At 46.8% G+C, this 21,905-nt stretch overlaps 2 protein-coding genes across 3 annotated transcripts in view; one reads left to right on the top strand and one right to left on the bottom strand.

Annotated features, from left to right (window-relative positions):
* Positions 1-3,762: 3,762 nt before the first annotated feature.
* On the top strand, positions 3,763-6,751 carry NAT8 (N-acetyltransferase 8 (putative)). 2 transcript variants are annotated; one of them, XM_021699223.1, is made up of 2 exons: positions 3,763-3,870; positions 5,747-6,751. In XM_021699223.1, exon 2 carries the CDS (start codon positions 5,823-5,825, stop codon positions 6,510-6,512), a length of 690 nt encoding a protein of 229 aa, XP_021554898.1. In that variant the 5' UTR covers positions 3,763-3,870; positions 5,747-5,822; the 3' UTR covers positions 6,513-6,751. The 2 variants fall into 2 exon arrangements, with proteins under 2 accessions (XP_021554898.1, XP_021554897.1); XM_021699222.1 differs by lacking the exon at positions 3,763-3,870 and adding an exon at positions 4,227-4,313.
* A 10,536-nt stretch (positions 6,752-17,287) lies between these two features.
* The window catches only part of ALMS1 (ALMS1 centrosome and basal body associated protein), a 213,108-nt gene continuing 208,490 nt past the window's right edge, over positions 17,288-21,905 (bottom strand). Inside the window, exons 24-25 of the mRNA XM_044918883.1 lie at positions 18,717-18,816; positions 17,288-17,647 (exon numbers count right to left, since the gene is read on the bottom strand). Of these exons, the coding sequence (XP_044774818.1) occupies positions 17,603-17,647; positions 18,717-18,816 (145 nt within the window). The 3' untranslated portion in view covers positions 17,288-17,602. The remainder of the gene's footprint in view (positions 17,648-18,716; positions 18,817-21,905) is intronic.

The following is a 21,905-nucleotide window of genomic DNA, read 5'->3' on the forward strand; positions in this document are numbered from 1 at the left end:
TGCAAGGTCATGTGGGCTGGCTTTGTCCCTGAACCTTCCAACTCCTGGGTCAGGTTCCTGTCACCTCTCCCTCCCACCTTGCTTCAGGCCTCCGGGCAATAACACACCCCGTTCTTGGTCCCCCTCTACCCACTCACACCTTCAGAATTAGCCCCTTGGATCATCTGCATAAAATCTGCGGGAGTTACCCTCATTTGAGTGTCAAGGCCTGATACTGGCTCACTTTCTCAGACAATTAGTTGTAAGGTTACCGAACATTTCTGCAGAGCTGAAATCATTGTCCTAGGATTCCTGAACACCTTACTAAGGATGACCCATCCACCTACTTCTTTCCCCTTGAAAGGATTTACCATGATTTTCGTCCACTCATCTCCTTTAAATGATGAGTTCTCAGTAGAAGTTCAGGGCATTGGCATGACATTGGGTTACCGGGAGCCCTGAGGAGAGGTTAGGGGAGATTTTTTCTGGGAACTTAAGTTAAATGAAGCCGAATTGATGTTCTCTTCTCCCTGAGACTTCCCAAATGTAATGCCATTTATGAACCGTCCATCTCGTTGGCCCATTTCTGGGCTGCGCTGGTGTAGTAGGGAATATTTTTCATAAATGTAAGTGTGGGGTTTTAGTGACATGTTCCTCTCAAATCCACAACCTTTGGAATAATGCTGATTCTATGAGGCCTTGGGTAGGAGATCTCAGCTTTTCTGGCCTTGGTTTCTCTTTTGTAAAATGGGAACATTAATATCAACCTTAGTACTTAGGTTGGCATGAATATCAAACAGAGCCTAGGAAAAGAGATTCCTCACAGTGCCAGGCATCCGATTTCTCTTTATGTACCAGGCAGTAGTGCTGAGGCAGATAGGAAAATAAAATACAACTCGTTGCTGGTGGGAAAGTAGAACAGCTCAGCCACTTTGGACAACAGTATGGCAGTTCCTCAAAATGTTAAACATAAAATCACCATACGACCCAGAAATTCTACTCCTAGGTATATACCCAATAGAACTGAAAACAGGTGCTCAACCCAAAACGTGTACACCAATGTTCATAACAGCACAATTCACAACAGCCAAAATGTGGAAACAACCCAAGTGTCCCTCAATGGGTGAATGGATAAACAAAAGTGGGATATCCCTACCATGGAATATTATGCAGCCATAAAAAGCCACGACCTACTGATACATGCTACAACGTGGGTGAGCCTTAAAAATAAAGTAAAAGAAGCTGAACATAGAAGTTCGCCTATCACATGATTCCATTTAAATGAAACATCCAGAAAGCAGGTTAGTTGTTGCCAGGGTCTGGTGAGAGGAGGAAGAGAGAGTGACTGCGTAGGGGCCAGGGAATTCCTTTTGGAGTGTGAACATTCTTTGGAACCAGGCAGAGGTGGTGGTTGCACAACATAGTGTGCTGAATGCCAGTGAACTATACACACTATAATAGCTAATTAAAACATGAAATAACAGAATAAACACATGTGCCTTACCTTTAGGAGTTCGTGATAGGTACCTTTAGACTCTTAGATCCGGCTGAGGCAGAGCCAGGTAGATTCCCAAGCCTCTTTTTCACCATCTGAAGGTAAGAGCCTGAAGCCTCAGCACACTCCAAGCTCCATCTTTTGCACAGAGAATGACCCATTAAGTCCTCCATCCAGAGACAGCTGCTGCCAGCATTTGGTATGATTGCTCAGACTTTTCTCTGTGCATGCTTGTGTCTGTACATTAGTTTCAAGTCATATTTTTCCAAAAATGAGTTAAAACCTACTGTTTTATAGTTTTTTATTTCTTGGAACTGTATTTTGACTTTTTTTTTCATGTCAATAAATTCTCATTATCATTGTTTATGGCTGTGGGGAAGGATGAAAAGCCTGAATGGAAACCAAGACCACTGAGTTTTGAGGAGACCACAGAAGCCAGTGAGAATACAGTGAAGGAGAGCATGAGGACAGATCACAGACCTCTGGCCCTTCAGCTTGACTGTTAGGTTTTTGACTGGTTAATAATAGACTCGCTAGGAAAACTCAATTGTACTTTGGAGCCCCTTTTGATTCTTAGTTCATTTTTTTTTTGGTTAACACTGAAATGTTTAAATATTAAAATGTATGAAACCAATGGAGCAAATACCCATGGCTCACCCCTCAGATTTCATGTTAAACTCTCCCCTTGTGTCCTTGTTGGGTGCCAAAGACCTGGAATGTCATCAGTCTCCATCCACTGGGCCTGGGCCCTAGCTGCCAGCCTATGGTTTCTAACCAGAAGGCCACAAGATGGTACCACTAGAGGCAGTCATGATCTTTCTCTCCAAGTCTGTCTCTCCTGCATCCTCTAGAGGTTCTTGCCAGAAATGTGGCTTTCATCTCTGACCCCTTCCTCGTCCTCATTCCCATTTGGGTCATTACAAACTCCTGCCATTTCTGCCCCCAAAATGCACCTACAGGTGGGCTGGTTCTCACCATCTGGATCGCCTCACTCTGGTCCAAGCCACCACTTACTCTTGTAGGGCCTCTGCTAGCCCACGTGGCTCCTTAGTGAACACAGAACAAGGTACCCCTTTCACACAGATGCAGCCCATTGGATGCACAGCCCAGTGGGCAGTGATGCCCTTTGAGCAAATAAGAAAAAGATGACCTTTTCCTTTGGCTAGACTCAGCTCTGTGCCAGGGCTCTTGGCTTGGTGAGTGGAGTGGGGCTCTATTTTTGTTCCGACTAGCCCTCCTCGGCCAGATGCTCTTGAACAGTGAGCAACCTGCATATCGGTCCCTGGGGGCTCTTTTTTCACCTGGACTGCTACACTAGCCTGTGGGGTGGGAAATATGTGCTTCCACTACTGTCTCCTGCCATTCACTCTCCAGATGTAGCCAGAGCAACGCACATGCGCGCAGGCACGCACACACATGCACGCACCCCTGCCTGTGTTACTGCCCACGTGAAAGCCTATCGATGGCCTCCCGTCACTCCAAACTCCACCACTGGGACGACAGGCCCTACAAGCCCAGGCCCCAGCCGCCCTCACCACTCCCTCCCTCCGTGGCCCTGTCGGCCCCCTTTCCCGGAAAACCTTGCCTTTGTCCTGCCTCAGGGTCTTTACGCCTCTCTTCCCTCAGCCCCAGACGCTCTCCTTCCCTCAGCCTTGCGCACACCCACCTCTCCTCCGGCTCTCTCCCCGAGGGTCCTCTCCGGAAGGCCCTGTCACCCTCTAGGGCAGCCGGCCCCTCTCCGCGCCGCGCGCCTCGCCGGTCTGCGCACTGGCCGCAACTCCCGACGAGCTCCTGGCGCGGAAAACCTGGGCCGCCAGGCCCTCTGCTCCGGCCCATCTCCCCCACGGCGCCTCGCCCGGACCAGCGTTTGAGAACACCTGACACACACCTTGCGGACGAGGAGGGCCTGGCTTCAGGAGCCGTGAGACCGGAGAGCCGGGCCTTGACTGCGCCGCGAGAGGAGAGGCGCGCGCGACGTCCTGGGACGGAAGCAGCCCCCTCGACGGCATCTCCGTGCCACGGAGAGGGGACTTCCGGTTTTGCTTTTCCCTGCTGTAGTGGATCTCAGCGCAAAATGTTTAACAGCTGCTACGGCACAGGCCCTGACTAACGACCAGAACACACACCAGCTGCGCGCCGCGCTGGTGCCCGTGGGCCGCAGGTCGCTGCTGCTCCTAGCGGAAAGGCCGCCGGGCGCGCAGTCGCTGCGACACGACACACACGACAGAGCCTGGAACGAACGAACCAACGAACGAATGAAGATGGAGCCTAGTGAGATGAGGGCGGCGAACTGCAAACGATCAGTTTGCCTCAGGCCGGGTAGAGCCTAGGCAGGGAGAGAGCCCCTTGCGTGCTGAGCCGCGGGTCTGGACTCTAGCCTGCGATGACAGCGCAAGGTAAGGCGTGCACTCCCCGGGCTCCTAGAAGCTGTGTGAAGGGGCCGAGGGTGGACACCAGAGCACATCAAGGTGCCAGCTGGGAGATGCTCCAGGCCCGAACCACCGTGGGAGGAAGAGTGTAGGCCATCTGCGAGGGCAAGGATCCCCCGAGATGTTCCAGACCCTGCTAACCGCCCCCCCCCCCCCCGCCGGCAATTCCCTGGCGATCACAGAGCTCAGTGGAGAATGGGCTTCCTGCTCCGTTATAGACCAGCCTTTTGATCCTGGGGTTTATGATTATTCAGTGTGCAGAAGCCAGCCAATGAGGTGGCCATCCAGGGAGGGCCTGCTTCCTGTTGGTAGACTGAGCCCTGGGCAGTCTCTCCTGGATGTCAGTCAGAGGCTGAGAGCAGAGGCCATCCGGTCACTGCCCTGGACATTCAAGTCTGTTGTGATAGCAGGTGAGAGGACTCAGGTTGAAGGACAGGGTCTTGAGAGAGGCCTGGAGCCTCGGACACTCCTCTGGGTATCAAGTCTGGGACTTTTTTGATGTTTGACTCTTTTTTTTTTAAAGATTTTATTTATTTATTTACTTACTTATTTATTTGACAGCACAAGCAGGGGAGAGGCAGAGGGAGAGGGAGAAGCAGACTCCCCCCTGAGTGGGGAGCCTGACATGAGACTCGATCCCAGGATCCTGGGATCATGACCTGAGCCGAAGGCAGACACTTAACGACTGAGCCACCCAGGCGCCCTGATGTTTGACTCTTATGCCACCTCAGCAGCCTAAAAATTTGCAATCAAGGGGGAAGGAGCGTTTGTTGAAACTTTTACTTGGGGGCGCCTGGGTGGCTCAGTTGGTTGAGCGTCTGCCTTCAAGTCAGGTCATGATCTTGGGTCCTGGGATCGAGCCCTGCATCAGGCTCTCTGTTCAGTGGAGAGCCTGCTTCTCCCTCTCCCTCTGCCTGCCGCTCCCTCTGCTTGTGCTGTCAAAAAAAAAAAAAAAATCTTTAAAAAATATATTAAAAAACAAAAAAGAACTTGGGAACACAGGATTCCTGCCATGTATGGTCCCTCTCTAGGGACCAAAAGGCAGGGGGACACATGGTCTGGCTGTTGTGTGGTGCTGCTCCAACATACCAAGAAGATAAGTGAGCCAGTAAAAGGGGAAAGAGGGTGGAGAAGAGGGTATTTTATATACCAGAGCTTTGTATGTGTTTTTATTTTTTTTAAGATATTTATTTATTTGAGAGAGAGAGAGCATGAACAGGGGGAGCGGCAGTGGGAGAAGCAGGCTTCCCGCGGAGCAGGGAGCCCGATGTGGGGCTCGATCCCAGGACCCTGGGATCATGACCTGAGCCGAAGGCAGACCCTTAACCGACTGAGCCACCCAGGCGCCCCTTTATTTTATTTTTTAAAAGGTTATTTATTTATTTATTTATTTGAGAGCATGAACATGAGCAGGGGGAGGGGCAGAGAGAGAGAGAGAAGCAGACTCCCCGCTGAGCAGGGAGACCGACCCAGGGCTCGATCCCAAGACCCTGAGATCATGACTGGGGCCGAAGGCAGATGCTTAACCAACTGAGCCACCCAGGTGCTCCTGTATGTGTTATTTTATTAAATCCTCAAAACAATCTCAGAAGGCAGGTTTTTATTTTCCTCTGTTCTACAGATGAAGAAACAGGTTCAGAGAAGTTAGGTGACATACCAAGGTTACACAACTAGAAAGGGATGGAGCCAAGATCATACACAAATCATTCTGACCCTACACCTCCCAGTGGCTGTTGCCTACATCCTCTAGGGCAAAAGCAGAAATGCCCTTGAGCAGGGTCTCCCCCACTCCTGGGAGGTGGCAGAGATGGGGCACTTACCTGGCTTCTTTTGTCTTCCCCAGGGCTGCCAGGAAGGGTGTGCAGGGACACCTGGCTCACTCCCTCGCGGCATTTGAGGTTCAGGCACAGCAGACCTCCATGGCTCCTTACCACATCCGCAAATACCGGGAGAGCCACCGCACACAGGTCCTGGACTTGTTCTCCCGGGCAATGGATGAGTACGTCCCCGCCACCTTCCGCCACGTCCTGAAGCTGCCCCAAATCCTGGTGCTCTTGCTTGGGGTGCCCCTCGCCCTCTTCCTGGTCTCTGGCTCCTGGCTCCTGGCCCTCCTAGCCAGCTTCGCCCTCCTCACTGCTCTGAGATTCCTCTCCAAATACCCCTGGAGCAAGTTTAAAGTCATGTGCTTGCGCACAGACATGTCCGACATCAGCAAGTCCTACTTGAGTGAGCCTGGCTCCTGCTTCTGGGTGGCCGAGGCTGAGGGGCAGGTGGTGGGCATTGTGGGCGTGCTGCCCGTCGAGGAGCGCCCCCTGCCCAAGGAGCAATTGCAGCTCTTTCACCTGTGCGTGGCCTCGGGGTGGCGGCATCAGGGGATAGCGAACGCCCTGGTCAGGACCGTCCTGCAGTTCGCGCGCGACCAGGGCTACCGCCAAGTCGTCCTCATCACCAGCGTGCTGCAGCATTCGGCCTTGGCCCTCTACCAGCGCATGGGCTTCCAGAAGACGCACCAGTTCTTCTTCTCCCTGAGCTGGAGGCTAATTGCTATTCCTTCGGTTATGTTTGTCTACCACCTGCCCTCTGCTCAGGCCTCTCAGGCACAGGAGTAGAAGGGGGGCCGGTGATCCAGTTCCTGGTGGCTTAGTCAGGAGAGGGCTGGCTCTGCTGAGGTAGCAAGCAAACCCCGAAGTCTCAGTGTGACAGCACAGTGAGAGCTCACTGTTCCTTCTGTGGGAAGCCCCGGGGGGTGGGGGTGGGGAGGGTTCTGCTCCTTTCTGTCTTTTGGGGTGGCCACTGTTTCATTTATCCAGTGCCACGAGAAGGCTGAGTTAAAACAAACTAATAAACACACACAAATAAACATTTCTTTATTTTATTTTATTTTTTTTTATTATTTTTTTATTTTATTTTATTTTAAAGATTTATTTATTTGACAGAGAGAGACACAGTGAGAGGGGGAACACAAGCAGGGGGAGTGGGAGAGGGAGAAGCAGGCTTCCCGCCGAGCCCGGAGCCCGATGCAGGGCTCAATCCCAGGACCCTGGGATCATGACCTGAGCCGAAGGCAGACGCTTAATGACCGAGCCACCCAGGTGTCCCCAAATAAACATTTCTTTGGTTCACGTGTCCACCATCCACAGTTTAGCCCGGACTTGGCTGGCAGCCCTTTTGGTCTCAAACAGCCCACTTCACGTATCACTGTGGGATTGGCTGGAGTGACAGGGCTGCTGGGCCAGCTCATTTTCCAGCACGCAACTCAGCGATGGTTTTAAGATAATTGCAGGGGACCAGAAAGTGAAGCAGAAACAAGCAAATGCTTTTTCAAGCTTCTCAGGTGTCACATCTGCTGACATTCCGGACTCGGGAAGAGACATGGGCCCTGCCTCTTTAGTGAGAGGAGCTGAAGTCACACAGCAAGGGGTGCTGAGACAGAGATGGAGAAGAATCCTGGGAGAAGGACTGGGGCCCACAATGCCATCAGCCTGCTTTGGCCCCCAACGCACCGTCTCCACTGAAAGGGAAGGAGGCAGCCCGGGACAGGGAGTGGGATTTTAACACGGGCTAGACTGAGAAGTGATGCAGCCCCCACCCCACTGGCCAGGCCCCAGTCACATCGCCCTAATATGCCTGAAGGGAGGCTGAGAATGTGTGTGTCCGGGAAGAGGAAATGGGATTGGTGAATTTCCCAGACCTGCCACACCTGGGACCCTGCCTCTTGTCCCCAAGTGCTCAGAGATTCCAGATTTTTACAGAAGCCTCAGGCCTGACCCTCTGATACAGAGGCAAAGTGGTGTGTGCCCCACTGTCCACCTTGTCCAGCTAGGTCATCACTGGCACTGGGTCTCCTGACCCAGAGGCTGAGTCCCAGGATCCAGTGAGTCCCCTGGACCCGGGAGGTCCAGGCACCCTTTCAGTCTGGGTCTTGTGACATACTCCCATGCCTGCTCATGGCTTATCTCTCGTGAAGGGTCAGTCAGGCCACAAACAGGCCCGAATCCGCCAACTGGCATTGCTACAGGTACTTTTCCCCTAAATGGGGACTTTCATCAAATGAAACGTTTAACAAAACATTCAGGTTTTGTTACGCAAGGCCATGGGCCTCAACTATGCCACCCTCCATTGGGTCTCTTTTCTCCCCAGCCTCGGATGACCCATGGTCCCTTCTGCCAGGCATTCTACCTCCTCTGCGCCTGCAGCCTTTGCACCTTCCCTGTGTGCTCCTCAGAAGACTGGACCATGTAAATCTCCTGTTACACTGTGCCCCCAACTTCCACCCCCCGTTTTAAATCAAGCTCCTGTTACCTCCCAGCTCCAGCTTCTAGTTAATGGCAGGGGCCCAGCCTCTCTGAGCAGTAGAGGAAGAGAAGGTTCCCACCAGCTGTCCTCGGCCCACCAGGCCGCCCCTCAGGAGGAATTCCCAAGTGGGCATCAGCTGGTGCTAGAGATGGGGGAGGCCCACAGTGGTCCCGATGCTTTGAAAGTTTTCTTAAGTGACAATTAATTGGTACTGCTAATCCCACGTAGACGTGGTCCATGCCCTCCAGGGGCTTACAGGCCATAGGGGCTGAGAAACCAGGAGGCAGCAAGGGGGGATATATTGTCATAAGAGTGGAGATGGTGGGGGTACTGGACAAAGAACATCAAAAGGGCACCCACCCCACTGACTGGTGGATGGCTTCCCATGAGCCTCTGGCCCCACCTCAGGCAGAGGAAGTCAGTGGACCCCGCTGCTCCCTATTGCCTGATCCACAGAGGGTGCTCTAACAGCCAGGGACAGAGGCCAGGCCTGTCCTGGATGCTACTCCTTTGCTCATATTCTCCAGACCATAATCCACACTCTCGATCAGTGGAGTTTGAAGCAGTGCTTCCCTGCAGAGTTCAGGAAAGGGGCCCAAGGCCGGACAAGTGAACGTGTTTGTGTTGGTGAATTGGAGGGAGGGTATTTAGGTCAAGAGAGTGGGCTAAGGATAATGGGAAGTTAAACCGGAGCTTCAGGCCAGGCACCAGGTATAAGAGATAAGAAATAAGATCTGAGACCGAAATGTGGAAATTCCAAAGGAGGTGACCACGACAATTTAGGGGGTTTCCAGGGGTGTTGCGGGGGAGGGGAAATGGAGAGTGATGGCTGCAGGTTTTCTTTTGGGGCAATGGAAATGTTTCAAGTCTCGATAGAGGTGGTGGTTTCACAACATTGTGAATGTACTAATGCCACCGAAGGGTACACTTTAAAACTGTTAACTTTATGTCATATGAAATGCACCTGTAAAAAGTTTTTAGAGCTAAAAAGGGAAGAGCTCAGATGGCTCTAAAACCCAAAGGGAGGATACAAAAGGTTGGAGACAGCAGAGATGTTGAGAAATTGTTATGGGAATTACAGCTGGCCATGAGTCTGCCCCAACCAAGCAAAGGATGGGCAGGGTGCCACCTGCAACCCCAAGGCCACTGATAGAGAAGTCTTGAGGACACCTACGTACACTTCTGTGGAGCAAGAGCTGATGGCTGACACCTTCCTGGGAATTTGAGTCATAGTCAGTGCCCGTGGGCCCGGAACTCTGGCAGAGGTAGGATGTTGTTGGCTTTGCGTGTGTGTTTGAGAGGAGGGGGTGGAATTGGAGGAGAAAGTGCTTTTCCTGAACTGGGCTTAGGGGAATGCAGACAGAGGCAAGGCAGTGGCTTGCAGGAAATGGCAAAGTGCAGCTCTGCGACTTGTGCAAGGACCCCTTTGGGCAAGTGTAGGGGACTGATAGTTTTCCAGCAAGTAGGAAGGAGGGAGGGTGTGGTCCAAGATGATTTTAGAGGTCAGTGACTTGGGCCCAGCTGTAAAAAACCATAGAATGCTGACTCCAAACTTCCTTTTACCTTTCTTCAGCTAATAAGTAATTTGTTCAATTTCAAAGATGAGGTTTTATTCTGAACTTGGTAAAACTTTAAGAACATCCAGTTTCCTTTTATGTAACAGTGTACTAGTTAAACTAGGGTAAGTTTGTTTTTGGTTTTGCCCGCCGGGCATATGCCTCTTCTGTCTGGCACATGCGTGTGCCCGTGTGAGTACCTGCAGGAAGGTCTGTGCTCTCTCGCTCTGCCGTGCCTCTTCTTCCTCCTCCTCACATTTGTAATATTGTGACAACATATACATCACATAAAATTGACCATTTTAACAAATTTTAAATGTGTAGTTCAGTAGCATTAACTACATTCAAAATGTTGTGCAACTATCATCATTATCTCCTGAATTTTTTCAATACCCCAAAGAGAAACTCTGTACCCGCGAAGCAATAATCCCTCTTCACCCCCTCCTCCCAGCCCCCGGCAGCCACTATTGCACCTTTTTAGGAGTTTGCCTACTCTAGGTACCTCGTTTAAGTGGAGTCATACAGTATTTGTCCTCTGTGTGTGGCTTTATTTCACTTAACAATGTTTTTTTAAGGTTTATCCATATCGTAGAATATATCAGAATTTCATTACCTTTTGAAGGCTGAGTAATATGGTATATTACACGCACACACATTTTGTTCATCCATTTATCTCTTGATGGACATTATGGTTGTTTCCACCTTTTGGCCAGAGTTAATTTTTTTTTTTAAACCATTCAGAAAACAACAACAAAACATTTAAGATACAGTGGGAACATAGTGAATTTTTAATGGGGAGACATTATTAGGAAGGTTAATGAATAAATTTTCCATGTATCATAAACCAGGTGGTTACCTTCTGAACAAAATCAGTGTGAAAATGCTCAGCTCTATATCCTGAGGATAACCTAGATTTTGCTAAATATGAGTCTTATTATACGAAGTTTATTTTAGGAACAACTATGCAGGAAATATGGACCTGTGACCAGGTGGCAGACCAGGGTTTTAAAGCTAGTGGCTGGGGCACCTGAGTGGCTCAGTCAGTTAAGCACCTGCCTTCGGCTCAGGTCATGATCCCAGGGTCCTGGGATCGAGCCCCGCATTGGGCTCCCTGCTCAGCGGGGAGTCTGCTTCTCCTGCTCCCTCTGCCACACCCCCTGCCTGTGCTCTCCGGCTCTGTCAAATAAATAAATAAAATCGTAATAAAAAAAATAAAGCTAGCGGCTGACTGGGGAAGACAGCATCTACTTTCAGCATTAGAGGAAATTAAACAGGGGCACTGCCCCTGCGGGCCAAGTCACCTAGAGCTACGGCTAGAGAAAGCTCATAGGGTGGGGCAGGACCTAAAGGTTCCTCTCTCCAGCCAACGTCTCCCCTCTGGGGGCATTTTCACTCCCTGGGGTGTGAACCAGAGGGGAGGGGCACCAGCTGTTTGACGCAGATGCCCAATGAGGTAGAGAAGTGCCCGAGGGAAAAAGTGAGCACCCTCACGGCGTGTGGGTCTAGGGAACAGGAGGGCAGAGCACCCTAAGGGGAAGCTGGGACAGAGCCCAGATCCTACCAGAAGCCTGGGAGGGGTCAGGGGAGCAAGGTTAGGCAGGACAGTGGGTGCCAGCAGAGCTCTCTCCATGGGGCATTCTGAGAGGTGGGAGGGGAAGAGGAGGGGCGTCTGTCCTTTGTTGGGTGCGACATGGGGGAGGGGCCCTTTCCCCCAACCACTGAAGGCATGAGGAGCCTGGATCCTTGATGATGTTGGATAACCTGGGGAATCTTTGAACTTGAGCTCCAGTTGGATATGAGGGACTCCAGAGTGGGCATGGGAAGCTGAACTGCGGCCCACACCTGCCTGGTGAGGGGAGGACGGTGAACAGAACAAAGCTGCTGGGGGCTGGGTGCTGCCCACCACACAGATTCCCATCTGGGAGGTCACCGTGTCTCTCCAGCTGCTCGCCTGTACGGCATGCCCTTCATTTTCTTTCTCATCGCATACTTTCAAACTGCTACCTTGTTTTCCTTTCAAATGATTTAAAGTGTATTTTTTCCTTACTGTTGACAGTATGTCGTTTCTCTATTGATTTGTTTTAGCTTAATTGATCTGCTCTTAGGCTTCCTGACCATTTTTATTTTCCCCCTTCTAAAATGTTTGTTATATGTATACTACCTTAATTTATAAACTCCTGGCTTCATCACATATTTTAAAAATTATTTCATTTTTTTAAGGGGCGCCTGGGTGGCTCAGTCGTTAAGCGTCTGCCTTCGGCTCAGGTCATGGTCCCAGGGTCCTGGGATCGAGCCCCGCATCGGGCTCCCTGCTCGGCCGGAAGCCTGCTTCTCCCTCTCCCACTCCCCCTGCTTGTGTTCCTTCTCTCGCTGTGTCTCTCTCTGTCAAATAAATATTAAAAAAATAAAAATTATTTCATTTTTTAAAAAAAATCCTGCCTTTAAAATTTCTCTTCTGTTGACATTTTAAATGTTTTAATTTAGGCTTTTCAATTCCAAGCTATATCTTTTACAAATATCTTGATGTTTGTGATTTTTATTTCTTATATGTTGTAATTCCTTTCATTATATTTCATTTATCTTTTATTGTGAAAAATATACCTAACATAGAATTTGCCATTTTAACCATTTTTAATTGTATGATTCAGTAGCATCAGGTACATTCACTTTGCCGTGTAAGAATCGCCACCATCTACTTTCACTATTCCAGACAGATTCTGGACCCACCAAACACCAGCTCTTTGTCCTCCCTCCTCCAGCCCATGGTAACCACTATGCTACTTTCTGTCTCTATGATTCGCCTATTCCAGGTACCTCATATAAATGGACCACATGATTGTTGTCCTTTTGTGTTTAATTCTTTTTCCCCTTACTGCTCAATTACTGTTTTTAAACTTTTATCTTTTTGGATTTTTATCTAATTTCTGTGCATCCTGAATTTCATTAAAAACTGTTTTTATAATAGTGACTTTTGCTTTGTTGTGCTGATGGGGTCACCCCATATGGAAGGCTGGCCTTGTCCTGCCCGCCACTTCTCTATCAAGTTGGTGCCCGTCAGTAGATCTATCCTCTTCAAGGCTAGCTTTCCAAAATCTCTCTGGATGACTTGAGACAGATTCAAATTTCTTCCTGGGCATTTAGCACCCTTGGGTTTCCCTGATGAGACTTCCTGCTATAAGTGGGGACTCTCTTGGTCTCTTCTCTCCCCTTTCCCATTTTCCCGGCATCAGCTTAGGCTGCCCCTAATCCCTGTGGGCTCCAGTTGCCAGATAAAAAAATGGACACACCCCAGTAAATTTGAATTTCACAAGAACAGTGGGTAATTTTTTAGTGTTTCAAATACAGCACAGGACTTAAATGAACAATCATTTGTTCATTTAAAATTAAATTTCCTAGGAGTCCTGATTTTAATTTGCTAAATCTGGCAGCCCAACTGTGGACACTACCCAGAATTCTAAGTTTATGTATTTATTTAGTAATCTCTACCCCCAGCGTGGAGCTTGAACTCACAACCCCGAGATCAAGAGTCAAATGATTTACCAACTGAGGCAGCCAGGTGTTCCCCACTACCCAGAATTCAAAACTCGAGTTGAGTCCATAGGCTGCCATCTTTGACTTGCAAAGTCTAGGAGGAGGAAGAGGAGGTATGGACCAGGCTCTTTCCCCTCTGGCTTTTCTTCCAGGCTCTACAGAAAAACACACCAGACTGGGTTAATTTATGATAATTTGTTTTACCATAGGGCAAGGGCCATTTCAGAAAGGAATTATAATGTAGGTGAATATGATCCCAGATCTAGGCAGGCCTTCACGGCTTGGACAGGTTGATATGCATTCCCTGTAGGTAGAGAGCTTCAGAAGACTGACTCACACCAGAGAAATCCAGAGGGTGAATGCGGGGACTAGCCTGGCTAACATCCTGGGGTTGACCTGCACTCCCAGAGTTTGCTGGGACAGAGGATGAGCAAGTGTTTTCTGAGGACCAGATTTGGGACATGCATGCATATCCAAGAGGCCTGCATGGAGTATTCTTTTTTTTTTTTTTTTTAAAGATTTTATTTATTTATTTGACAGAGAGAGACAGTGAGAGAGGGAACACAAGCAGGGGGAGTGGGAGAGGGAGAAGCGGGCTTCCCCCTGAGCAGGGAGCCCAATGTGGGGCTCGATCCCAGAACCCTGGGATCATGACCCAAGCCGAAGGCAGACGCTCAACGACTGAGCCACCCAGGCGCCCCGGCATGGAGTATTCTGCTAATAATGTGCATTTCCAATTAATAATAAAGTTAAAGCAATTTATCATATTTGTACAGGCCAGTTGTATTTGTTCTTCTGTGAAACTGCCTGCTCGTGTTTTTATTTAGTCCATCTTTCTATAGATTATCTTTAAAAACAAATGACTCATAGGAGTTCATGATATATTTTGGATACAAATGCTTTGTTGGTTACATGTGCTATAATTATCTTCTGTTTTGTGCCCTGTATTTTCTATCTTTATTTACTATTTTTAATTATTCATTCATTCATTCATTTATGGGGGTGGGGAAGGGCAGAGGGAGAGGGAGAATCTTAAGCAGGCTCCAAGCCCAGAATGGAGCCTGACACAGGGCTCAATCTAACAAAACTGAGATGGTGACCTGAGCTGAAATGAAGAGCTGGATGCTTAACTGAGACACCCGGGCGCCCCTATGGTGTCTTTTAATATAGAATTTTTACATTTCATTAATTGAATTTATCAATCTTTTTCTTTATGGTTTGTGCTTTGTTCCTTAAGACATTTTTTCTTTAGAGACACTTTCCTATATTTACTTCTAAATTTTTTGTTTTGCCCTTCACATTTAAGTCTTTAGTTTTGTTTTTATTTCTCTCAATTATATACGTGCCCAACTATTTTCAAGAGTCAGAGTTCTATAGATTTGTGCTGTGTAAGAGCAGCTCTACACTTCCCTGTGCACACTCAACTTCCGTATCTTTAAAACACTTTTTAAAAAATTCCAGTATAATTAGCATACAGTGTTATTAGTTTCAGGTGTATAATATAGTGATTCAGCACTTCCATACCTTACCCAGTGCTCATCATAAGTGCACTCCTTAATCTCCATCACCTTCTTAACCCATCCCCCAACCCACCTCCCTTCTGGTAACCCTAAATTTGTTCTCTATAGTTAAGAGACAGGTTCTTGGTTTGTCTTTTTTGTTAAATTCCACATATGAGTGAAATCATATGGTATTTGTCTTTTTCTGACTTATTCAGCTTAGCATTATACCCTTCAGATCCATCCATGTTGTTGCAAGTGACCAGACTGATTCTTTTTTATGGCTGAGTAATATTCCATTGTGTCTGTGCGTGTGTGTGTGTATGTACCACTTTGTCTTTATCCATTCGTCTATTGATGGGACATTTGGGTTGCTTCCATATCTTGTCTACTGTAAATAATGCTGCAATAAACATAGGGGTGCATTTATCTTTTCGAGTAAGTGTTTTCATATTCTCTGGGTAAATATCTACTAGTAGAATTAATGGATCACATGGTAATTCTATTTTTAATTTTTTGAGGAACCTCCATACTGTTTTCCAGAGTGGCTGTACCAGTTTGCATTCCCATCAACAGTGCAAGAGGGTTCTTTTTTCTCCACATCCTTGCAAACACTTGTTTCCTTTGTTTTTGATTTTAGCCATTCTGACAAGTGTGAGGTGATATCTCATTGTGGTTTTGATTTGCATTTTCCTGATGATGACTGATGTTGAGCATCTTTTTATGTCATCTGTTGGCCATCTGGATGTCTTTGGAGAAATGCCTGTTCATGTCTTCTGCCGATTTTTAATTGTATTTGTGTGTGTGTGTGTGTTTTATTGAGTTGTAAAACCCCTTATGGGATGTCATTTGCAAATATCTTCTCCCATCAGTAGGGTGTTTTGTTTCCTTTGTTGTGCAGCTTTTAATTTTGATGTAGTCCCAATAGTTTACTTTTGCTTTTATTTCCTTTGCCTCAGACCTATCTAGAAAAATGCTGCTATGGCTGACGTCAAATTATTGCCTGTGCTCTCTTCTAGGATTTTTATGGTTTCAGGTCTCATTTATTTCCATGTCTTTAAGGGACTTGTGCGGCTTCCTCCTAATCCTCAGTTTTAAGCTTGTCTGTGGACTACTTTTTGGGAGTCGAGGCCATGTCTACATCACGCATGTGCATCCTTCCCACTCCCCAGCTTCCCAAAGAGATTATACCACTGGTCGGGGAACATCAATATTCTGTGTTTATTTTAAGCTAAGCTACATAGTAAAACTATGATTGCTTATTCTTTTATGTAGATTTTTGTTTTCTTTTCCTTGGAATTATCTTTTTTGGGGTTGTTTAGTTTTTTTTTTTTTTTTTCCATATAGCTGTCACTTATTCAGCTCCAAACTTGATCAGATGTTTAAATAGATCCCCATGACATTAAGGTGCCTCAGGGAACCTATCAATTAGATCTCCCTGAAGTCTTTCCCAGAGCCTCTGGCCTCCAATCTGGACTGATGACCCTGTGTGTGTCATCCAACAAACCCTTATTGAGTCAAACACATGCTACACATTGTGTTAAGCCTGGCAAAACAAAGGGATCAGGCAGAGGTGCCTGGCTGGCTCAGTCAGTGTCTGAGCCTTCTTCATAGCCTCCTTCTGGGTTAGGAAGGGAGCCTTGGTGGCGCCCTCTGAGCTGTGCTTGGAGGCAGGGTCTGCTGTTTAACTTGGCCTCTGCGGAAGTCTGCTGGGGAGGCAGCTGGTCCCTTACTATCTTGCTGGGGCTTCCCTGAATTTTGAATGAGGCCGATTAGCACCTTCCCCCCCTCAACTCTGGGCTTTAGCTGTCATTCCAGGCTACAGGATTAATTACATGCTTTACGTACATTATTAAGTTTATTAATTCATGCTTTTCAGAAGTGGTTATCCGGGTTATAAATGTTGGTTCCATGTGTGATGATAAATGCTCTGAGGCTTCAATCCTGAAGAGAGGGTAGCCGGAGGAAAATCCACCAAAGGCTAGAGGCCCCTGGCAAGCTGGAATGAGGCTAAGAGGAGGCTCTCAACCCAAGGTTCCTGGTCTGCTGGGAGTGTCTGGGCATGCCCAACAGCAACTCTAACCAGACCCCATCTCCACAAAGCCCAAGGCAGAGCTATTGTCATGTCCTGCTGTGTTTGTAAAGAAAGGCCGTATTTTGGGACGCCTGGGTGGCTCAGCCAATTAAACGTCTGCTTTTGGCTCAAGTCATGATCCCAGGACCCTGGGAATGAGTCCCATATCAGGCTCCTTGTTCAGCGGGGAGCCTGCTTCTCCCTCTCCCTTTGCCTCTCTCCCTGCTTGTGTGCGCGCACTCTCTCTCTCTGACAAATAAATAAAATCTTAAAAAAAAAAAAAAAAGGCCATATTTCATTCCCACAGCCCATTTCCCTTGACTGATGCTTTTAGATTGAGGCTCCCCATACACCTCAGGAGAGACATTGCATAGCTCCCTGAACATCTCCAGATGGTAAAGAAATGACCCTCTGCTGCTTGCTTTACTATGAATCAATCAGAAGTTATTTATTTTCTAAAAGTATAAAAACACATACAGAAAGGGACTCACTCATGGCTAGACTTCAGAAATGATATCATTGTGACAAACATTCCTGTGGGCAAGGCCACTGTGGAGAAAGTATTGCTCCCAAACCATAAATAATCCTAATCACCACTCTGCCTCAGACTACTGACTTACTATTTCTAAATTAAACGTAGACAAAGAGTTAAGTTTTATTAAACCAGACTCATAAAAGTAAGGATTGTGCTTCTTCAGGTTGATAAAATATAATTCCAAGACTGTGAGGAAAATAATCTTGTATCAGTTCCAGGGTACTTTTCTCCCCAAGAGCTGATTGGTCACTTTCTGTGGAAGAAAAGAAAGACAGGAAAAAAGTTAGATACTCTTGCCATCAGAGGCCGGCAGCCAATCCTCACCCCAGACATGTCGCGGAAGAGACCAGTGGGGTTCTACCCAAATCTTGTTTATCTTCCCCAGTTACAGAAACTATGGTAATTATGCAAAAAAATTCTTCCTGAAGTGTTTAGGAAAGATGATCTATATAGTCACTATCTATTATTTCTGTACAGATACAGATCACTTATGATCTGGATAGGCCCATCCATCCATCAGTTCAAACATACGAGCACAACGAGAGGCCTGGCCTGTGATGCTGACCCACTGGACAGGCCATGTGGTGCCTGGGGACCCCCTCCTCGAAGGGCCCGGCCCAGCCCAGCTCCAGGTGTGCTCCAGAAGCAGTTCTCCAATCCCACATCGGTCTGGTATAAACTCGTCTTTTGGATTCTGACTTTCAGAGTCCTCTGGTGGTGAAGTGAAGGGGTTGGGAAGGAAATGAGAACAGTGAAGGATATGGACCTTCACGCATGGTAGCCTGCCTGGCTTCTCAAGGAATATACTGGTAGCAAGTTCCCTGGCGTCGGAGGGTCTGGGTCTTACGGCACCACTGATTCCACTGGGCTACAGGCAGGAAATGGTGGTGGCTTTGAGGCTCTGAGTCCCCAAGCTGCCAACTCTTACGCTACACTCAACACTTTCCAGTTTATTTTACAAGCTCTAGAGGTATTTGACTTACCAATAAGGGGCACAACACTACCATTTGGGACTCTAGAATGAAAATCCAACAATTCTGATAGATTTGGACATTTCCACCATGACTCCTAAGTACAGAATTTGGTTTTGTTCCAAATGTATGCCTGGAAGGTGCCTTTTCTAGATTCGCCTTTTAGATGTTTTGATTTGAAGTCTAGTCAAATAAAGGTGCCTTTATCTTCCAAATTTCAGCAGTGGTACAATGCATTACAACCTTAAGTTTACTTCCCAGATATGGTTAATTCAAACAGGTCAGATGTGTTTCTCTCAATTTCTCTTTCCCCTGATAAACCTGATGGATCCTGCTCAAGGGCTGACTGACCTTCTTGAATAGCTGAGCTCGCAGCCGGTATGACTTATATTCCAGTCTCCTCTTCTCCTCGTCTCTCTTTCTCTGAACTTCTGGAAGCTGCTCATAAATCCTTAGGAATGGTGCCAGCAGGAAAACAAAGAGCAGTGAGGTCACCCAAACACAGAGGGACATGATCTCTTCTCCCCCCATGTCCCTAAGGTCTGCTGCTCTCAGGGCATTTAGATCTCAAACACAGGCCCGGGGCCTCTGTCGTGGGCCTGCTTCCTGTTAGACAGTTGGACACAAAGAATGCTGGCCTGGGGTGCTCATGATCTGGGAGGGCAGACAGATGAATAAAAACGTAAGAAATCTTGCTTATAGTGGTTACTTCTGAGAAAGGAGTGGGATAAATGAGTGGAGATAACAGCTTTTTACTCTATATGCAAAAATGGACAGTTTCAATATAAAATAACAGCATGTATTAATTAGTATATTTTTAAACACACAGAAAATAACAGAAAGAAAAGTACAATAATGGCCCTATGTACAAAATGCTACACAGAGTTCCATGAAATGAAAGGTGGGTCTTAAAGACAGGAGCAGAGAGGGGATGGGAGGAGAAGGGAGTATTGGTAAGAAAGAGTCAAGGCCTCAAAGAGAGGCATGCAGGGGATCATGTGGGAAGCAGATGAGGTGAAGGTGAAGTGGGCTGTGGAGGGTCTTGTAGCCATGTGAAAACCTTGGGCTCTGTCTTATCAAGGATTGGGTGCCACTGATTTTAAGCAGGGAGGAACATGATCAAACATGCATTTGATAAATATACTCTAATTGGAAATGATCTAAATTTCTCACAAAAGAAAAGTTAAACAGATTATGGAATAAAATGGAATTATTACAAAGCATAAAAAAGATTATTTCAAAGAATTTGAGAATTTTTAATGATATGGGAAAATGTCACAATATATATGTTGAACAAAATAAAGCAGGCTACAAACCTGTATATATAGTATGATCAACAATTTGAGAAAAAAGAAGTGTGTGTGAATACAGGTCCCTGCAAAACCCCCACTCCTGCCAGAAACAGGACTAGTGTCAGTTCAGTTTAGATGGAAGGATGATCAGTGACATTTATTTTCTTCTCATTTTCTCTATATTTTCCAAAGTTTTTTATAATTTGAAAAAAAAAATCACTGAAAATGACGTAGAGGCTCTGTGGAAAATAAATGAGAAAAAAATAAAGAGCAGAACCAGGAAGAACAGCGTCCTCTGAGAGTGGGGGCCAGCCTGCACCAAGGCGGTGAGAGCAGGTTCCAGAGCAATCAAGAAGCTGAGTGTTCAGGATGCGCTAGCTGGCCCCATGTGTAGTGGCGGGTAACATGGCTAGAGGTGACTGCTCCCCAGCTCTATAGCTGGATGAGGGGGTGGCCCAAGCAAGTGTGGGAGTGGAGAATGGGGAGGTCGGTTTTGGATATGGAGGAGACGATCACTAACTGAAAACACTACAGTGGAGGGCAGGAACGAGACCAAAGAAGAACATACCTACATTTTTAAAAGTCACTGTTCGTGAAAACCACATGTGATATCACCTCACACCTGTTAGAATGGTTATTTATTTATTTTTAAAGATTTATTTATTTATTTATTTATTTGACAGAGAGAGACAGGGAGAGAGGAAACACAAGCAGGGGGTAGTGGGAGAGGGAGAAGCACGCCTTCCCGCTGAGCAGGGAGTCCGATGTGGGACTCGATCCCAGGACCCTGGGATCATGACCTGAGCCGAAGGCAGCAGCTTAACCGACTGAGCCACTCAGGCGCCCCTGTTAGAATGGTTATTATTAAAAAAGCAAGAGAGAAGAGCCTGCTTCTCCCTCTCCCTCTGCCTCTGCCGCTTCCCCTGCTTGTGCTCTCTCTCTGTCAAATAAATAAAATCTTTAAAAAAAAAAAAAAGCAAGAGATAACAAGTATCTGTAAGGATGCAGAGAAAAGGGAACCCTTGTGCACTGCTGGTGGGGAATGTAAATTGGTTCAGCCCCTGTGGGAAAACAGTGGAGGTTCCTCAAACAATTACAAATAGAACTACCATAAGGAACCTAAGTGTCCACCAACAGATGAATGGATAAAGAAAATATAATATATTATTATATTATTATCCAGTCATAAAAAAGAAGGAAATCTTTACATTTGCAACAACGTGAATGGACTTTGAGGATATTATGCTAGGTGAAATAAGTCAGATAGAGAAAGGCAAAACTGTATGATCTCACTTACATGTGGAATCTAAAAACATCAAACTCACTGAAATAGACAATAGAATGGTGGTTGCCAGGGGCTGGGGGATGGGGATAACGAGATGTTAGTCAAAGGGTACAAAATTCCAGTTATAAGGGGAAAAAGTTCTGGGGATCTAAGGTCCAGCATGGTGACTCTAGTTAACAATACTGCACTGTATACTTGAACGCTGCTAGACCTTTAATGTTCTCACCATAACAGTAAGAACACCCCCACCACCCCCACCAACAAAATGGTAATTATGTGAGGTAAAGGATATGTTAACTAACCTTAGTGTGGTAAACATATTGCATATACATACATCAAATCATCCCATTATATATCTTAAACTTATACAATGTTATATGTCAATTAAATCCATGATCGATACATGCATATTGCTAATTAACTGCTAATGCATGCAATGGCACAAAATTCCGCAAGTATAAAAAGGCAAAAAATTAGTCTTTGTCCTACTTCTATATGTTAGTCACTCAGTCCTTCTTCCCAAAGGCAAGCGCTATCACCATTTTTTGGGGTACCCTTCCAGAGATATTCTATGCATATAAAAGTATATGCATCTATATAGGCACAAATACTTTTTAAACACTGCACACGGTAGCAGTATACACTGCTTGAAACTTGACTTCTTTTTTTTTTTTAAGATTTTATTCATTTGAGAGAGCGAGAACACAAGCAGGTGGAGGGGCAGACAGAGGACAAGCAGACTCCCCACTGAGCAGGGAGCCCGACATGGGACTCGATCCCAGGACCCTGAGATAGCGACCTGAGCTGAAAGCAGACGCTCAACCGATTGGGCCACCCAGGCGCCCCAAACTTGACTTTTTGTGAAGCTTAACTTAATATGTCTTAGTATTTCATTATTTTTCACTGTATTGCATAAATTCCTAGAAATGTGATTGTGTGGATAATGGGTAATGCCTGAAATAA

The sequence above is a fragment of the Neomonachus schauinslandi genome, chromosome 10, assembly GCF_002201575.2.
Source record: "Neomonachus schauinslandi chromosome 10, ASM220157v2, whole genome shotgun sequence".
Classification (NCBI taxonomy): Eukaryota; Metazoa; Chordata; class Mammalia; order Carnivora; family Phocidae; genus Neomonachus; species Neomonachus schauinslandi.